The sequence below is a fragment of the Nesoenas mayeri genome (genome assembly GCF_963082525.1).
Source record: "Nesoenas mayeri genome assembly, chromosome: 1".
NCBI classification, from domain to species: Eukaryota; Metazoa; Chordata; class Aves; order Columbiformes; family Columbidae; genus Nesoenas; species Nesoenas mayeri.
In genome coordinates this window covers 62088835-62104886 of record NC_137541.1, presented here as the reverse complement: position 1 = coordinate 62104886, position 16052 = coordinate 62088835, and the positions used below count along the sequence as shown (strand labels likewise).

The following is a 16052-nucleotide window of genomic DNA, read 5'->3' as shown; positions in this document are numbered from 1 at the left end:
TGAGGAAGTTGTTGGTTTTTTTTTTTTAACCTGTAATTTGAGTAGTTCTGTGGGCAAGTTACTGATGGAAAGTAAATGCAGGATGACAAGGCAACACTTTTTAGTTGTTTCCATGACCGTAGTCACAGTCTCAAGTGTGACTGTAACAGACATGACATCCGAAGGGATGTAGGTTTTTTAAAGCAGTTTCTTAGTTGGTGGATATCCCTTTCAGTAATCAGTGTCAAATTTGTTTACTTTTTATTTAAAGAGTAAAATAGATGCATATTTTCTGTGGCTTTTTTCTGACCCTATCTGCATTCCATGTGTTGCCTACAAAGCTTTAACTGCACTATGACAGCAGGCTCATTGTGCACAGGTCAGACTGAATGTGCTGCAACTTTGAGATCCAATTTGAATGCCCCAGTGGCTCCTTAGGAGATTCTTTTACTAGAATGCTAAAGACATTAGATATGGAAAAACAAAACAAGAGAGAAAGTAAACCTGGAGTTCCTTCAACTGTATGCACAGTCACTTTTTAGGATACAGTCACACCTTTACCTGTTTCCTTGTGCATCATCTTATCCATTTGATGCAGTTGATCTCATTGTCTGCTTTTTCATGCATTGCACAATTGAAAATGCAGCTTTGTATCAAAGCTCAGGAGATGAAGCTAAAATGTATTTATTGACTGACATTAATTTCCAGTGCTGGCCCGAAGAGCTGTTCTACCAAATGTCAGTGAATCCATCAGAGAAGTGCTCAGAGTTCAGTTCAGGCGACCAGTAGAGCTGGAGGTAAGTGAGATGAAGTGTGTGCAAGTACTCTTTGATTAATGTAATACCATAGTCATTTTAGTTCACAGGTTAAAATGGTGGTTTAAAAACAGCCCATGTGGGACTATAGTATATCAGAGAGCAGTTTATTCTAACTCAAATGTTAGTCATGTTTGTGGTTTTTTGTTTGTTTGCTTGTTTTTTAGTATAACATTAGTATGACATCAACTTTTTTACTTTTAGAATGTCAGCATTTTCTGATCTTTCTTGATTTTGCCAGAGGTGAGCAAGCAGTGCCCAGCCTCTACTGCTCAGCTCCTTTGGCTGCTGAATTGAAACTGAACTGAAAAGGTTTTACCCTTTGAAATAGCTGTACAAAAGTTTTATTTCTTCTGCTAGCTGATTATATACTTAGCACCTTAAACAAAACAAAACCAAACATTCTGCACAGTGTTGTGATATTTTATGTTTTAAGTGAGGCCATCAACACTTGCAGGGGAACTAGTGGAATCCCAAATACAGGATTTGTCAGATGAAAAAGGCAGGGAAAAAAATCAGGTGTGCAATGGTAAGATGTTATTTTTAAGCCTTCAAATAGGTGTTACTCAGGTCCTTCCCCCACTCACAGGGCTAGGAATTGCTGCATTCTTGGTTTGTTTGTTTGGGGTTGTTTGGTTTTTGTTTTGTTTGTTTGGGGTTGTTTTTTTTTTTTTGAAAACTTCTTCTGCTTTGATGTTTAAAGACTTACCTTTGAGCAATATTTTAGTATTATTTCCTAACCTCAAAGTGAGACTCTGTTCTTCCTCTCTATCTGAAACCCTCTGTCTGAGAGGAAAAGACTGTAGAGGTAGTTTGGGGGTACCTTTGTTGTATAATCAGATGCTTAACACTGGGGACAAAATGAAATGTTTTAATGGAAGTACTGGTGTAGGTGCAGGTTCAGCTGCACTTGCAACTTTTCATGTCTGCATTCATCAGATGTGATAGCCCAGCACCACATTATCTTACTTTTTTGAGTCTATGATCTCATTTTCATTATGAAGTTAACTCGCATAGTAGTTTGAATGTTTCCGTAGCTTGAGTTTCTCTGTGCGCAGGATCCTTTGATGCCTCTAACTTCTGCTTGCCGATCCGTGTGGGGAAATAGTGTTTTGACAGCTCCTGCCATAATCACTGCACTCAGTAATTAAACAACTCCTTTCTGGTATTTGAGATCATCCCTCTCTACTACCTAGTCAAGATAGGAGTGTTATAAATTTCTGCCAAACTTCAGCCACAGTGAGCTGCAGCTATAAATTATGTTTAGTTTAAGTCCGTTTAGCAATAGCTGCCTATAAGCTTTTTTAGGATTTTTTTGTAAATAACAGATTTTTCTTCTGGTTTGTGAGTTATGCCTTCTGATTGTGCAAACTGGCATAGTCAAGTAAAAGCCAAAAGTTCACAATGATAGAACTACACTAATTTTCAATGACCTTATATGCCTCAATAATATGGAAGCACTTACCCTCTTAATAATAACAGCACTAAGACAAAATCTATTGCTAAATATTTGAAGGCTGATTGGAACCAACATTTGGTGTCTTGCTTCTTTATATTTTTGCCCTTTAAATTCCTTTCTTTCATGTGCACTATTCCCTTGTAAAGGTCTCAATAGGATATTTTGGCCCTAAGGCTGCGCAGAAGCAACTGTTTTAATAAATAATGTAGTTAGTCCAGCTTCATTCTTTGCAAATTCTTTTTTATCAAAAGGAGAAAGCATCTCTGTAGAATCAGTTATGCTTATTTTATGCTAGAATGCTGCCATTGTTTGTATTCCCTTCGTGATGCCTTCAGTATGGGTTTTGCGCTAAATATAATCACTAGCAAATGTCTTCACTTATAATGGTGAAATACTAACAAAACTGTTATTTCAAATAAAGAGCTGTCTTATAGTATCAGCATGTTTAACAGTGAGGTAATGCAAAATTTTAAACAGAATTTGTCTATATTGCTAAACTTAATTAATCAAACAGACCTGACTTTTGTTGCTTGAGAGTACCCAGGAATCGTGTGTACATTTTGCAGGTTATGGTAAAGCAGCGCACTTCTCTAAGCTGCCTTTTTACTGTGTCTCCTATTACAGCTTACAGATGTTGTTGCCCTGCTGTGATGTAATGCATCGTAAATCGGGAGACAGTCTTGTTAAATTTAACTCGGTAATAATGTATGCTTTAAAAATAAAATCCATGGCAACGATGGATATAACTACTGCTCACTTTAGGTACAAACCAAGTTTAACACTGAAAGGAGAATTAGAACACTCTTTTCCAAGTTTTTTACTTGAAACTCTGATCCCTGCTTCTTTATTATTTCAAACATTCTGAGTTGTTGAAGTTGGAAATTGAATTCTGCCTAAAGAAAAAAACTTGTCAATTTTTTCCTAGCAAAAATCTTCAGAGTAAAGTGAGAATAACCTAAAATTTTGAAGTTCTTTATTTGAAGTTGATCTCAATGTATTGCATCTGCAAAAGTATAAGACTCTATTGTTTGAATAAGAGCAATTTTTGTCAACTTCCTCTAATGTAAACCTTATGACATCTTGGGTAAGGTCTGTTATACAATGTTCCCTTGACTTAGCTTTGTTGAACTGGGGTGTGAAATAAAATAGTGTTGGCAGTGACTCGCTGCCAGGACCCCTGCTGTATTAAGTTCATGCCAACAGGAAAAAGCTTTTTACTAGCCTCATTTGTGCTTGGAAATTTTATCATGTAGTCTTTGTTGCTGAATTTAATGTGGGGGTTTGGGCCTGACCTTAGCGTATCGGTTTCTATCATCCAAGACTGGTAAACCTCTGCCTTCAAAGTAAGGAGATCATTTCCTTGTCAGGCAGTTAAATACTCCTTTCAAAGGTGCCACCACGTGGACTTGCACCAGCTTCATCCCTTCTCACTGCTGCTGAAATTCTGGCTGGTACCATTTGGGTGTGTAAAACGGGTGAGAAAATTATTGCCTTAGGCTCGTAATGTGCATAGGAGCAGAAGCTTCGTTTCATTTTTAAGACCCGTGAGCCTTTGTAGCCTGTCTTCAAGAAGTTAAACGCTCTCTGCAGGCTCTTTACAGGAAGCTTAATAATGTGGTGGTGAGGAAACGAGTAGTTTATGCTTTCTGCCAGATGTTTACACAGCATAATATGGTGGAGTGTAGGCATGGATTAGATTGTTGCAAAGGTGCATCTGATCAAATATTTTAGCGACAATAATCAATAACAAATGCTTAGGAAACATCATTAGGAACAGAATAAGCATACAGTGATGTTTTACCCAAATACTCTTCTAGCCTCTGGTAAATTAAGGGTTGAGAACTTTCTATATAAGAAGCGCTCTCTTTCGAGAAGGGAGCTATGAGTGAGACAGATTGGCCCTGAAAACAGCAGATTGGGATTAGCCATCACACTGTGGAGAGGGGATGCCTTCACTTGAGGTAGCGTAAGGGTTCTCTGCTCCTGCGAAATGTTTTGGCTTTTGCTGTGGCAGTGGCTCTGAAGCACACATGAGTTTTGTGTGCTTCTCCAGCTTTTTGGCCCAAAGTGTTACGATAAGAAATTTGTACTTGTTTAATAGAAGAAATTTGTGCTTGTTTACTTAATAGGTGGCATTCTAAAATGTGGTGGTTCAGCTAACTAATTTATTAGTGTCTAACTATCCTGACAGTAGAGGTGAAAGCTCCAAGAGAGGGCTGAATGGACCAACCGGGTTTGTGAACAGCTCTACTGTGCTAGGAGGAACTATTCTCATTCATGACCTGGGCTCATCTATCCTAGACAACCTTGCAGACTTCTTTGTGAATCAGCTTGTAGACAGCATCTTTCTGGCATGGCTTTATTATTTCTGTTGTCTGAATTAGGTTGTACAGAGCTCTAGACAACACTGCAATATTGTGCTTCTAATCTACCTACCTCAAAATTACACTTAAAAGTTCTTTTCTACATTTCCATTCTTGTGGAGTTGCTGTCACTCTTCTGCTGCAGTGAAGCACAGAATAGAAACAGTGTTAGCTGTTAAGATGAAAAAGTTGATGCAAAATTTTAGGGGGCTGTTTGGGGTAGGCTGCTTTCACTGCATCTGTGGTGTACTGAAACAGGTGAGAGATGGAGACAACCAAGTTAGTTATCAGAGGCTTGGTTTGTTGTCTGAAATACCTAAATACAGTGCATGCTGGCTACACTAGGCCTTTTTTCCTCAGCGTATATAGTTTTAGAAATCACTAGCAAATTGTCACTGAGATTTGTAATTCTAATTCCTCATTTTCTTTCCTTTTAAGCAGTCTCCTATGCAAGTAATGGGCAACTTTCTTTTGGCATGTCTTACCCATTATAACTGCTGTTTCCATTTGACAAACAGAAGCTGCAGAGATCATTTCATCCTGAGATAAAAGCATAAAATTTCACATAAGAGGAACTGCAAGGAGCTGTGCATATTATTAATATCAAACAAATTTGAGTTCTGTAGGTCTAAATCCATTTAAAATAAAAACTGGATGCTGCATATATTTGTGGGCTAAGAAGGAAGAAAAGAATAATGGGCAGCATAGATAATTTTTTTCATTTCCTTCTGCTAGTGAGGTATTTTCTTCTGCTGAAGATGGGGTTTTTTTAGAAGACAGGAGAGAGCTGCTTGCTGTCTCATCTAAACAGCAACTACCATCACTTTACACAGTTGCAGAAATACTTGTAAGGAATGTGTGGGTCACAATTTAAGTAGCAGTGTGCTTTCTATAAGTCTGATCCTCAAGCTGAGGATATCTAAATATCCCTTCACCAGCACAAAACCTGCAAGGTGCTAGCCTCCCTTCATCTAACAGGTACACATTTGTCAAAACCTTGGGGTCCCTGGTTTGTATTATTTATTTATTTGTGAGGCCACAATGTTGGATATCTCAAAATAATTCAGTGTTACTGCCTTAGGCAAATAAAGCAAACTGAGGGAGTAAACCAAAGAGGAAAAAAATACTGGGGAAACAGGTGTCCTTGATATTGAGGAGTTTCTCTGAAGGAGAGAAGACACTGCAATATGCTTAAATAAATAAAAGCTTTCAGTTTGTTTTTACTTAGGTGACAGAGAAATGGTGGGTAAGATTGTCTGCATGGAAACATTCACCTAGTGTTATGTTTGACTTAATGTCTGATTTCTCTTACATGATGACTAAGGCTTCTTAGGGTTTTTAAGACGTCTCAAAGTCAGGAAATTAATTGGAAGAGGAAAATTGTAATTGTGGCAACTATGCTAGAATAAGCAGATAGTAGTGTTCTCTGGAAGAAAGTGTTCTTGAGTGTGAAAATTAAATCCATAAAACACAAGTTATGTGTATTTTGCTTCTTGCATCTCATGTGTGAATGGTATAGGATATATTTGCTATGCAGTATATGACTGAATTACAGATGCTATGCAAGCAGTTTAGTAAGTAAACAACAATTTTGTATGGGAACTCTTATGTACTTGAGGGCAGTGCAGGTGAGGGGAAGTGATACTATGTGGAGATGTGATTGTACTGAAGAGATTCTAGTAGGTGCACCTAGCACGGGGGAGTTGCCTCTGATGCGCTGGAGCAGAGACTGCAAGGCACAGCTCTATCAGAGTGTTTGTGCTTCTCCTCCCTCTTGGGAAAATAAAGATTGCTTTTTCCTACCTCTTGATTGCATGGCATCGGAATGCATGACACTGTGTAGGTCTGAAGTGTTGTCAAATTTCACATTGAAGATATTTTTTTAATTTTCTTTTTTTTGTAGGTTTATAAAATTTCCCCAAAATTTACTTTCTTGGTGACATCAGGTCCTTTTGTTTACACGGCAGTAGCTGTCATAAATGTGCTTGTGAACAGCAGTCTTCTTCGTGGTGAGGCCCCCATCATCCTCTCGCTGCATCCTTCTTTCACTGTGCCAGATAACAGATTCCAAGTTCAGACAGGTGAGTTCTTCTTGACACAAAGGGGAGGAGATGTAGATTTGTATTGATTCACACTTCTTTTATGATTGAGTATGCAAGGTCAGGTCAAAACCCTGCATTCTACTACTGTGAATCTTAACTTCTTGTTTTTTAGCTAAGTACTCACCAGATGCGTGATTGAGAGATTATAAATTGTGAACAGTTAACATCATAATTTCATTATTTTTTCTGGATTTTTTTTGGCACATTGCAAAATAGGTGTGCTCTTTTTTCTTGCTTCAAAAGGTGAGAAGAGAAAAAAAAACCTGTGAAGCATTTATTCATAAAAATGCAGTACAGCTACTTTTTATAATGCTTGAGTCAAGTTTCAAATTCTGATTACCTTAAATACTACTTTTTAGTATTCTCTTAGGAGAACTGGTGAGCAGGAGCTCACTGGTGAGCTCATGTGGTATCCTTTCCATGGCTGCTGTTTATGTGAAGTCCATGACTACTAATCATCTAAACTAAAATATTACCCATTCAATAGATTTAGAGACTCAGAGATATCATTTAAAATTTTCTTCAGGCTCTATTTGTGTAACAAAACGACCTGCCTAGTTGACTGACAGCATAATGAGGTAGTGACAGGAATTAATGTGTAGAGAATTTACTGTACCAACACAAAATGTATTTCCACTGTATATTTTCCCCATGTTTCACTGAATATGTCCTGAATTCCATGAAAAAGTAGTAGCCCTGTGGATTCTCTTGTTTGTTTTGTTCTCTCTCGTGGAAGTACTTGTCTGTGAGGATAACGTGTACCCTGTGCCCTCAGTGCTTCAGTTTGTGCCTCGAAACGTGGATATTCGGTTGTGCAACTTTAGCCGGCGCATTGAGAAAGGGCTGACAATGGCATTCATGGAGGTGAGCAAACGCCAGGAGTTCTACAACTTCTCTGTGCAGGTAAGAAGATTAGCATGTTGCGTATCTGTCCCTTTTTTGCCTCACCTTTGCTTATCCTGTGTTTCATCCAGCTGGTAAAATGAGTTGGGTGTTCACTGGCTACCACTTGCTGTCTAGATCATGTAGAACTATGAGGCTTTGTTATGATGTCAGGATTTTTTTCCCTTGCAAAATAATATGGCACCACATTGCTCTGGTTTCAAACTTTTTGAAAAAATGATCAAAAATGATGATTTATATATCCAAAAGCATTACTGAGCATAAGGTTTTATCGTTTTTCAAATAAAGGCTGCCCTAACACTTATCAAAGTCATTCCCATCAGATTTTATTGTTACGGAGTAGAATATGGCTAGAATGTTCTTGTTGGAAGACAGTTTTCAGGTCTCATTGCCACTCAGGGGATCACATTAGGGAATGTAGGAGTTATACGTGCTCTGCCACTATGTAAGCAAACATGCTACTTGCTTCTGAGGTCTACAAATACTTACAGCAACATATGACGTCTGTGGCAGCTGCTACTGGAACTCTGCATATGAAATGTATTGCATATGTGCTGGGTACTGAATCACATAGCAGAGCTTAAAACTCACTGGAAAGTCAGTAGTTCAGCTTAATGAGACCAACTCCCTCTTCTGTCTGAACTCTTAAATTTAATCTGGCTTTGTTGTAATAGCAAAATTAGTAAACATTTTGTCATGTTATTCAGCTGGCACCATAAATGCCCATCTGTGGTACCCTAAAATAAAATCATAGCAGGAAAAATGACAAACTTTATAGTACCTGAAGTACTATATAGTACATATAGTAAAGTGCTCAGAACTGTACAAATGAATGACTCAATGTGACTGGGTAGACTGAAGACAAAACACACAAACTGATTTATTGGACTATCAGCTTAGTAAACTGTTATTTTGAATACTTCCATACTGTCTGGAAGATGTTTGTGTACATTGCTGTGTACATTGGTGCAAAATAAGGGTTCTAACCAGCGGTTAGAACCACCAGTTCTAGGTGTGCCTGATGCAGGAGGTCTTGACTTAAAGAACATCCATTTACAGAATGTTTCATTACCATGGTGTCTCTAACACAGTTTGGTATTCATCTTATATTTCTTTATTGGTAGGTTTATTTTGTTGGCTATTTCTCTAGGTGTTTTTTTCATAGTTTTTCAGACTGTAGCTTTCAGATCATTCCGGATTATGATTGACCTTAAAGGACAACTCTTAGAAGAGGAATTCACATGTAACTTTGCCTCTTAAGAGACTCAGCAGGCTGAAATAACCTAGAATAGGTGTTCCTCTCTTTTGATGTGATCTGCCCTCCCTGCTCTTTGTATTAGGGCAAAAAAAAGTCTGTCAAGGAAGAAATGGAAATGCCAGTGATTTGATTTTTCTGACTGTGCTTCAATCTTGTCTTTTCAGATACTGAATATAACTTTGAGTAGGCCTGGGGTAGCATTTCGGCAAGGCCCTGTAAGCATTGTTTTTGCCGTCCGAGATAGATACGGTTTTCTAAATGGGTCTGAAGTCAGTGAGCAGCTAAGAAACTTATCCGTGGTGGAATTCAGCTTCTACTTGGGCTTTCCTGTGCAACAAATTGCTGAACGTGAGTACTCACTGTTGGCCAAGACTGCAAAATACTTTTTTTTAGTATCTTTTCCCCTGTATAATTTTAAAGTAGTGTTGTGCATAACTGATAATGCAGCTTCAAATACCTAACCTGTATCGTGAATTCTGCAGAGCAAATCTATGCCCCTCATATGCCCCTGAATATCAGTGTTGCAGCAACTTGTTGCTTTTGTCATCATCCTTCCCTTCTGCACTGGGCCAGTTGTGCTTAGCCTGGCATCATTTTCCCTGCTCGTAGTCCAGATTAAAAAAAAACAAACAAACAAACCAAAACAAAAAGAAAAAGCAAAAAAGTCACTTTGATCAGTATTGCTGAGAAGTGTGATGCAAGGTGTATGTCTGTGGGTATGTCTACAAAGCCCTTGGCTGCTTCGCAGCAGAATTTACTACTTTGTGCTTTGTGTTGCACTTACCTGTGGCTCTGACTTCGAGAAAGTCTGGGACATTGGCAACATAAACTTATATTTGCCCGTGTAGTCTGTCTGGGGTATCTGTTAGCAGCAGTGGGTTTTTTTTTTGAGTAGTCTATTATATTTTAAGGTATTATCTTTTAAGCATATTTCTTGCTTCTTATGTACAAATTGCACAGCAAGTCACTTTTTCTGCAGTATGGCCAGATTAACGGGAACAGTGTGCATAGCAGAGTTTGCTTGACACTGAGCCTTGGCAACTCAGGTTTGGTTAGATTTTTCTCAGTGTCATAAATAGGCCAAGTTTCTGAACTCAACACTTACCCTTGTACAGTAGTGGATTGTTCGTGCCAGAAACGTAAGCAAGATTATGAGCTAACAGTGCTTGCCTTTTTTGGTAACAGGTGTTACTGTTAATCCAGTCCATTAATTCTCGGTTTCTCTTGTGTCACTGTGCTTTCCAATGCAGGTTTTTAATTATCAGAGTTATTTTTGTGAGCTGTATAGGAGCATAGCACCTGACAAAGTGATTCTCTGTATACATTTAAATGTCTATTTTAAAATCAAGTCTGTTCATGATGCAGCTGTACTATAGTATTTCAACAAAGATATTTTAAGAGAGTGTTTGTCAACAGAAGAAGTTGTTCTCTATATCACCTTTAAGTCTATGTAAGATGACTACATAGGATACTTCCCCAATGACTAGAAGTAGTGTGAACATTTTAAACTTTTTGTTTTCATTTTTCATCATTCCAAGCCTTCTGCTCCCATAGTAATTTAAACAATGTAGCAGATTGTTGTCTTGTTTCCTCTAAACATTTCTGTTCTCAATGAGTCTCTCATAGACTGTACCTGTTCAGTGGTAGTTGTTTTTAATTGATCCAGGACCAAAAACCTTGAGAATCCTTGTCCATAGATGACTATAATTTCTTTTGTTCCTTTGAGGCCACAAGATTTCTCAGATTGCAGACCATGGCCTTTACCTCTCACTGAATTCAAAACAAATGTTGCTCTTGGCTTCATTGCTTGAAAGACATTTCTCTTTATTCTACATCGTCTGTTTGGCACCTTTGCCCTACAGCTTATTGGTTGTGGTCTCTTGCAGATTTTCAGTGTCAAGGGCTTTTTTTTCCCCCTGTGATATACACAAATCAAGTCCTACAGTTTTTAGTTTTGTCCACATATTCTGGAGTGACATTTGTAGTGAATTTGCAGGTTGCCCCTTGCTGAGCATCCTTCTCTGGATTGTGTGGTGGACCTACAGTGCCATTAAATTATAACTGAATTTCTGCCAAGGCTGCTGTATCCTGAAAGACAGGCTGATCACAGGAGAAAAAAAAATCCTATGTAACAAGCATGTACACTTTTCTCCTTATTTTTGGTTCTCCTTAGGAAATTTGAAGGTAATTTCTTTAGTGCTTATAGCAGGAGTGCTCCCTGTGTTACCTGTGTGCTTCTAGTGCCTGGCCAGTGGGGCTGATGCTGGCCAAGGCCAGTGGAGCTCTGTGGTATTAATAGCTGACATGTTAATGAGAAACTGTGCAAAGTAGAATGAGTGAAAAGGTCAGGCAGTGCCTTTGGAAAAAGGTCCCATTTGGATTTCTTCTCCTTTCCTGACTACTCTGAGGATTTGCAGTGAAGTAATGTAGATGTCAGCAGTTGTGACCTGGAAAATGTAGCCTCCATTAGTACAGTGGCATGTCCAAGCCTTTGGGTGTGTTATTTCTATAGCTTCGTTTCTGAAGCTTCAGGAATCATTTGTTCCTGCTGACAATTTTAAACAAGTATGCCAACAGCATGGTGATTTCATTCCTGCAAATTCCAGCACAGGACTTCAAACACAAAATTATTCTTTCTCCCCTCAAATCCACCAAATCTCCCAAACAATACCAAACCTCAAATCCTCAAGCAGACCCTTAATGTAGGAAAGCAGAATTACTCATCAGTGGTGATTAAGTCCATCAAGATACACACTTTATTGCCAGATTCTCCTGTTTGGAGCTCTTGACAAATGCTGGGGTTTTTTTGTTGCACATCCCCAGCAGTAGGAATGATGACAACTGAACAAGCTATGTATACACCCCTACCTTCCATGACCCCACCTAACTGCTGCTGTAGTTCATTGAATGAACGTTGCCAACAGAGCATAGCACTTGCCTCAGACATCTTGGCCGGAGTTTGGTGGTTGGTGGTGGTGTCTCTTGGTTTGTTTGAAAGAGAAATTTTGAAGATGACTTTCGCATTTGCCTAGACTGAATTTCAAAACTTTTAATGTTGTATTAAAATAAATGTTATAAGTCAAATTAAAATAAAGACATTTAATTTGAATTTGGTAGTTCAAAATTTTTAGGAACGGTGAAATCTTCACAGAGTTTGCAATGTAGAAAACATGAGGATTTGGTGGATATGGTGCCCTAAATCCAGGAGCATCTAGTCAGCATTTAACTTGCCTTTTGCTAGAGGAACTAAAATTTAGAGTGGATTGAGCCCACTGTGGGACATCTCATTTTGATTTGAACTTGTCTACTTTGGTCTCAGTAGCACTTCGGTATGTTTGTAGCCACTGTTTTGGAATACCAGATGTGGTGCCATTTGAGAAGTCAGCAAAGTGAGAACACAGTTTCTCAGCTTGTTAGCTGTGGGTCTGTCTGTCAGTAAGCACAGTAACAAATGTAGTTGATATGCTTTTATAAGTGAGGCAACCACATTTGGTTATTTTTAGCTCTTCCTACAGTTTTTTTGCATTGTTGCTATGACTGTATTTTCAGCCAAAGGATTTTAGATCTTCAGTCTTCGGAGCCAGAAATTATGTCCAAAGGCTCAGCAGCATTGGGCAGATCCTTCTTGAGACATCTTATTCACCAGTCCGTTGAAGATGACCAACAGACAGCTCCTCAGAGCTACTTTGGCAGGAAGATGCCTAAATATTCTTGTTTTCTAGGCCCTAAACTCCCTGCATTCGTGCTCTTCCTTGGTCTACAGGGCAGTTGTAGCAGGGAAAGTGTTGTGAAGATCTTCCTTGCATAGGTAGCTGCTTTGGTCTGTGCAAATTAATATGCAACTCTCCACTTTTCAGTGTGAATGTTTGGGGGAATTTTTCATATTTACATATAAACAATTTACATATGTTACTGTTTATATATAAACTGCTTATACGTAAATATGAAATGTTCCATGCCATACTGTTCTCTGCCATTTGTGCCTTAGTTATCTGGAATGCCAACAGTTATAATACTCTTGGTGGTGACTTTTTTTTTTCCCCTTAAGGGCTTTGTATATGATTTTATAAGTTTTATAGTCTACATCTGAGGAAAAAGAAGAGATTTGTAGGTGAACTGAGCTGTCAGGATGTTGAAATTGACTCATACTAAGGGAAAGTTACTTGTGTAATATCACTATATCTCAACACTGTTAAGAGAGGTGAGACCTTGCCAACGATATCCCAATGTTGAGCCTTGTTTGAAGGAATGTATTTACTCCCTACGTCCCTACGGCTTGCTCATTTTGCATTGCCTTTCACACACAATCCTTTCACCTTTTTTTTTTTTTTCTTTCCCCCCACATAACTAATATGCAGTATTTATACTTTTAACTGTGGGGATTGTCCTTGTGCAGTACATCATTATCAACAGGATTTTTTTCTCAGCTTTTTTTCTACTTATTTAGAGTCAGGGTCAGTAGTGAAAGTTGTTAGTTTGACAGAATGAACTCTTCTGTGCAGGAATAAGTTGTTGGAGTGGCCAAGCCTGGAAACTTTCAGACTTTTCTCTTCCTCTTTCCCCCCTACCCCCCGACTTGTAGGTGATTTCAGCAACATGCTTATATTCAAATTTTCAGTTTACACCCTCCTGCATGCTTGTTTTATGTTGTACAACTTACATCTCACATTTTAGATTGTAAGCTGGTTAGATTGTCAAGAATTACATGTCAGCAGAAAGAAAACCAAGTCTAGTCATGGGTTTTGTGTGCAAGGTCATTAAAAACAGTAGGAAATAATGTATTTGGTATCTCTTTATGGCTGGATGATTTCTCTGAGGACAGGCAAAGCTTAACTGTGGAGTAGATGAGAAATATTTGCCTTCATGAACTTACCTCAAATAAATCCCTGTGGTTTTATTATGACTTTATATAGAGAGAGTTGCCTTGGGACTTGCCTTTTTTTTTTGGAGCCATAAGTAGCGTTTTGATGGGGATGGAGATGTTGCAAGGCCAGTAGAATAATACAGAATCGTATGATGCAGTCCAAAGACTATAGAAATATTTGACTTTTTTTTTTCTGCGTAGATTTTGAATCAGACTTTTAACAAATAAAATGTGTTACTGTTGCCCACACCCCCATATTTGCATGGAATTTTTTTTTCAGTTGATGCCTTCTCATTCCAAAAATTGCATTCCCCTCCATGCTTTCTATTACTGTTCCTCCATTTATCAGAAATAAGAACCATCGATACGGTGCTGGTTCTATCCTGCATGGTCCCACACCTTTCTATATGAGAGGGTCAGAGAGATCCTTGTTGGAGCATCTGGTGAAGGCCGTGTTGCCCAAGTGATGTGCTTCAGAGTGCTGTCGAGAGACTTCGGGGTGACCAGGTGACCCTTTGCCTTTTCGGTCAGCATGGAATCAATGCTGTTATGCAGTATGATGCTTCAGGGCTGCATTTTAGAATCTTCTAAAAATGCTAGCATCTACTTCATTAATGCATCTATAGCCATTAGCAGACCAGCTGCAATCTAACTAATAATTGCACTTCGTCTATCCAACTTCTCCCTCAGGAAAACAATCAGTCTGTGCTGGTTTTAATCCTTAGTTCCAGGGGGCATTAAGAATCTTGCAAATATGATCTTGCTGCAAGCTGAGCTCAGGATCTGGCCACATGTCTTGTTGAGACACTTGACTGGTCTGTGGATTAAGTTGGAGCCTGGATTTTCCGACTTCTGAGCGTGATCTCCATTGCAGAAGTGTCCATCATTTCATGCATTCCTAGTCAGGTTTTAGAACCCAGCCTCAGTTGCCAATGTTCATGGCACATCCTTCTTTTCATTTTCAAGATTTTCTGCTCAAGTTGTTTTATTTTTAAATTTCATTAATGCCGTGAAAAGTTTAAGTGAATAGTCATCCAGCAATTTGCATGAATTAAATCATTTTCAAGTACTAATTAGCGAAAGTGTGAAGAGCACGTTAAGTGTTGAGGCAAAACATGATTTTGGTTTAAAGAAGAAAAAACTCACAACTGCTGGCGGTTCAAAACTTCATGGCTATTGGAAGGTTTTTGATTTTCTTATCTTGCTCTTTCCATGCTTTGGAAAAACAAGAGATGCAGATTAGTTTATGCTTTTTTGTTCAGGTCGTATTTCTAAATTGAAGTAAGCAATTGCATGACCAAAGTAAATAGAACTCAAATATAAAAGCCACAATCAGAAGAATCATGTAGCAGTATGCCAAAAATAAATGTGTTTGCTTACATATACTGTGAGGTGCTTTTTGTGTGTCTGAAAGTTTTGGAAATTTGATACATCCTGGTCAGTGTATAGGGGGATGATGTTTCCTGTTCAGAATAAAGGACCATATTCTGATACTCTTCTGAACAGTAAGTTACAAAGTACCTCCCAGGTGGTTCTTGTGAGTCTAGTGGTACTATTATTAAAATAAAGCTGGAATAACAAAGTTTTTCATTTTTTTCCATAGAACTATGTATAAGTCTATGAAAATAAAAGGTACAACATAACTAGTGACTGTTTTGCTCTTGTCTTAACAAAAAAATAAATTTTTCAAGAGGCAAAAAATCAGTTTTTAGTTACACTGACAGAGGTCAGCTCCTCTACAAATAACTGCATAATTAATTCAGAAAAAAATGGTAATTTTCTATTTTTCTGAAACATGCAATAGTGGCAAACTATTCCCCAACTGAAGACAAAACACCTTTAAACAGATCTAACATGGCCCAGGTCATTTAATTGTTATGTGCTGCATTCTTTCTATCCATGAAATGGTTTAAAAATTAACCTTCGTATAATGCTTAGCAAACTGCATCTGGATTAAATATTTTGATAAAGTTAAGATCATTTCTTTTCCTTATTGATACACTGAAGCTTAAGACTTCCCTTGAGGAAAGTGTTGGCCCAGCCCCCATCTTCTCTTGTTTCTTGACATGTCTTTACTGCTCTCCAGTGGAATCCTTGGGAAAAATATTATCCCTACTGAAGTCAGTAGAGATGGACTTCATTTATTTCACTGAGGCAATGATTTCATGCTGGAGGAGAGCTTTTTTTGGAAATTTTGAGAAATTAAGCTTGGAGCCACCGAGCCAAACACAAAAGCCATGAGAATTGTCTACAGCAATGTTTCTACATGAATTTATTTGTTATTTTTGTAAAAAAAAATTATCAAGATG

General features: G+C 38.2%; 1 protein-coding gene across 1 annotated transcript in view; it reads left to right on the top strand.

Moving 5' to 3' along the window:
* The window catches only part of KIAA1549, a gene marked incomplete at both ends in the record, with an annotated part of 141160 nt that overhangs the window by 70553 nt on the left and 54555 nt on the right, over positions 1–16052 (top strand). Inside the window, 4 exons of the mRNA XM_080360630.1 lie at positions 688–776; positions 6520–6697; positions 7494–7621; positions 9044–9227. Coding sequence (XP_080216756.1) covers positions 688–776; positions 6520–6697; positions 7494–7621; positions 9044–9227 — 579 coding nt within the window. The remainder of the gene's footprint in view (positions 1–687; positions 777–6519; positions 6698–7493; positions 7622–9043; positions 9228–16052) is intronic.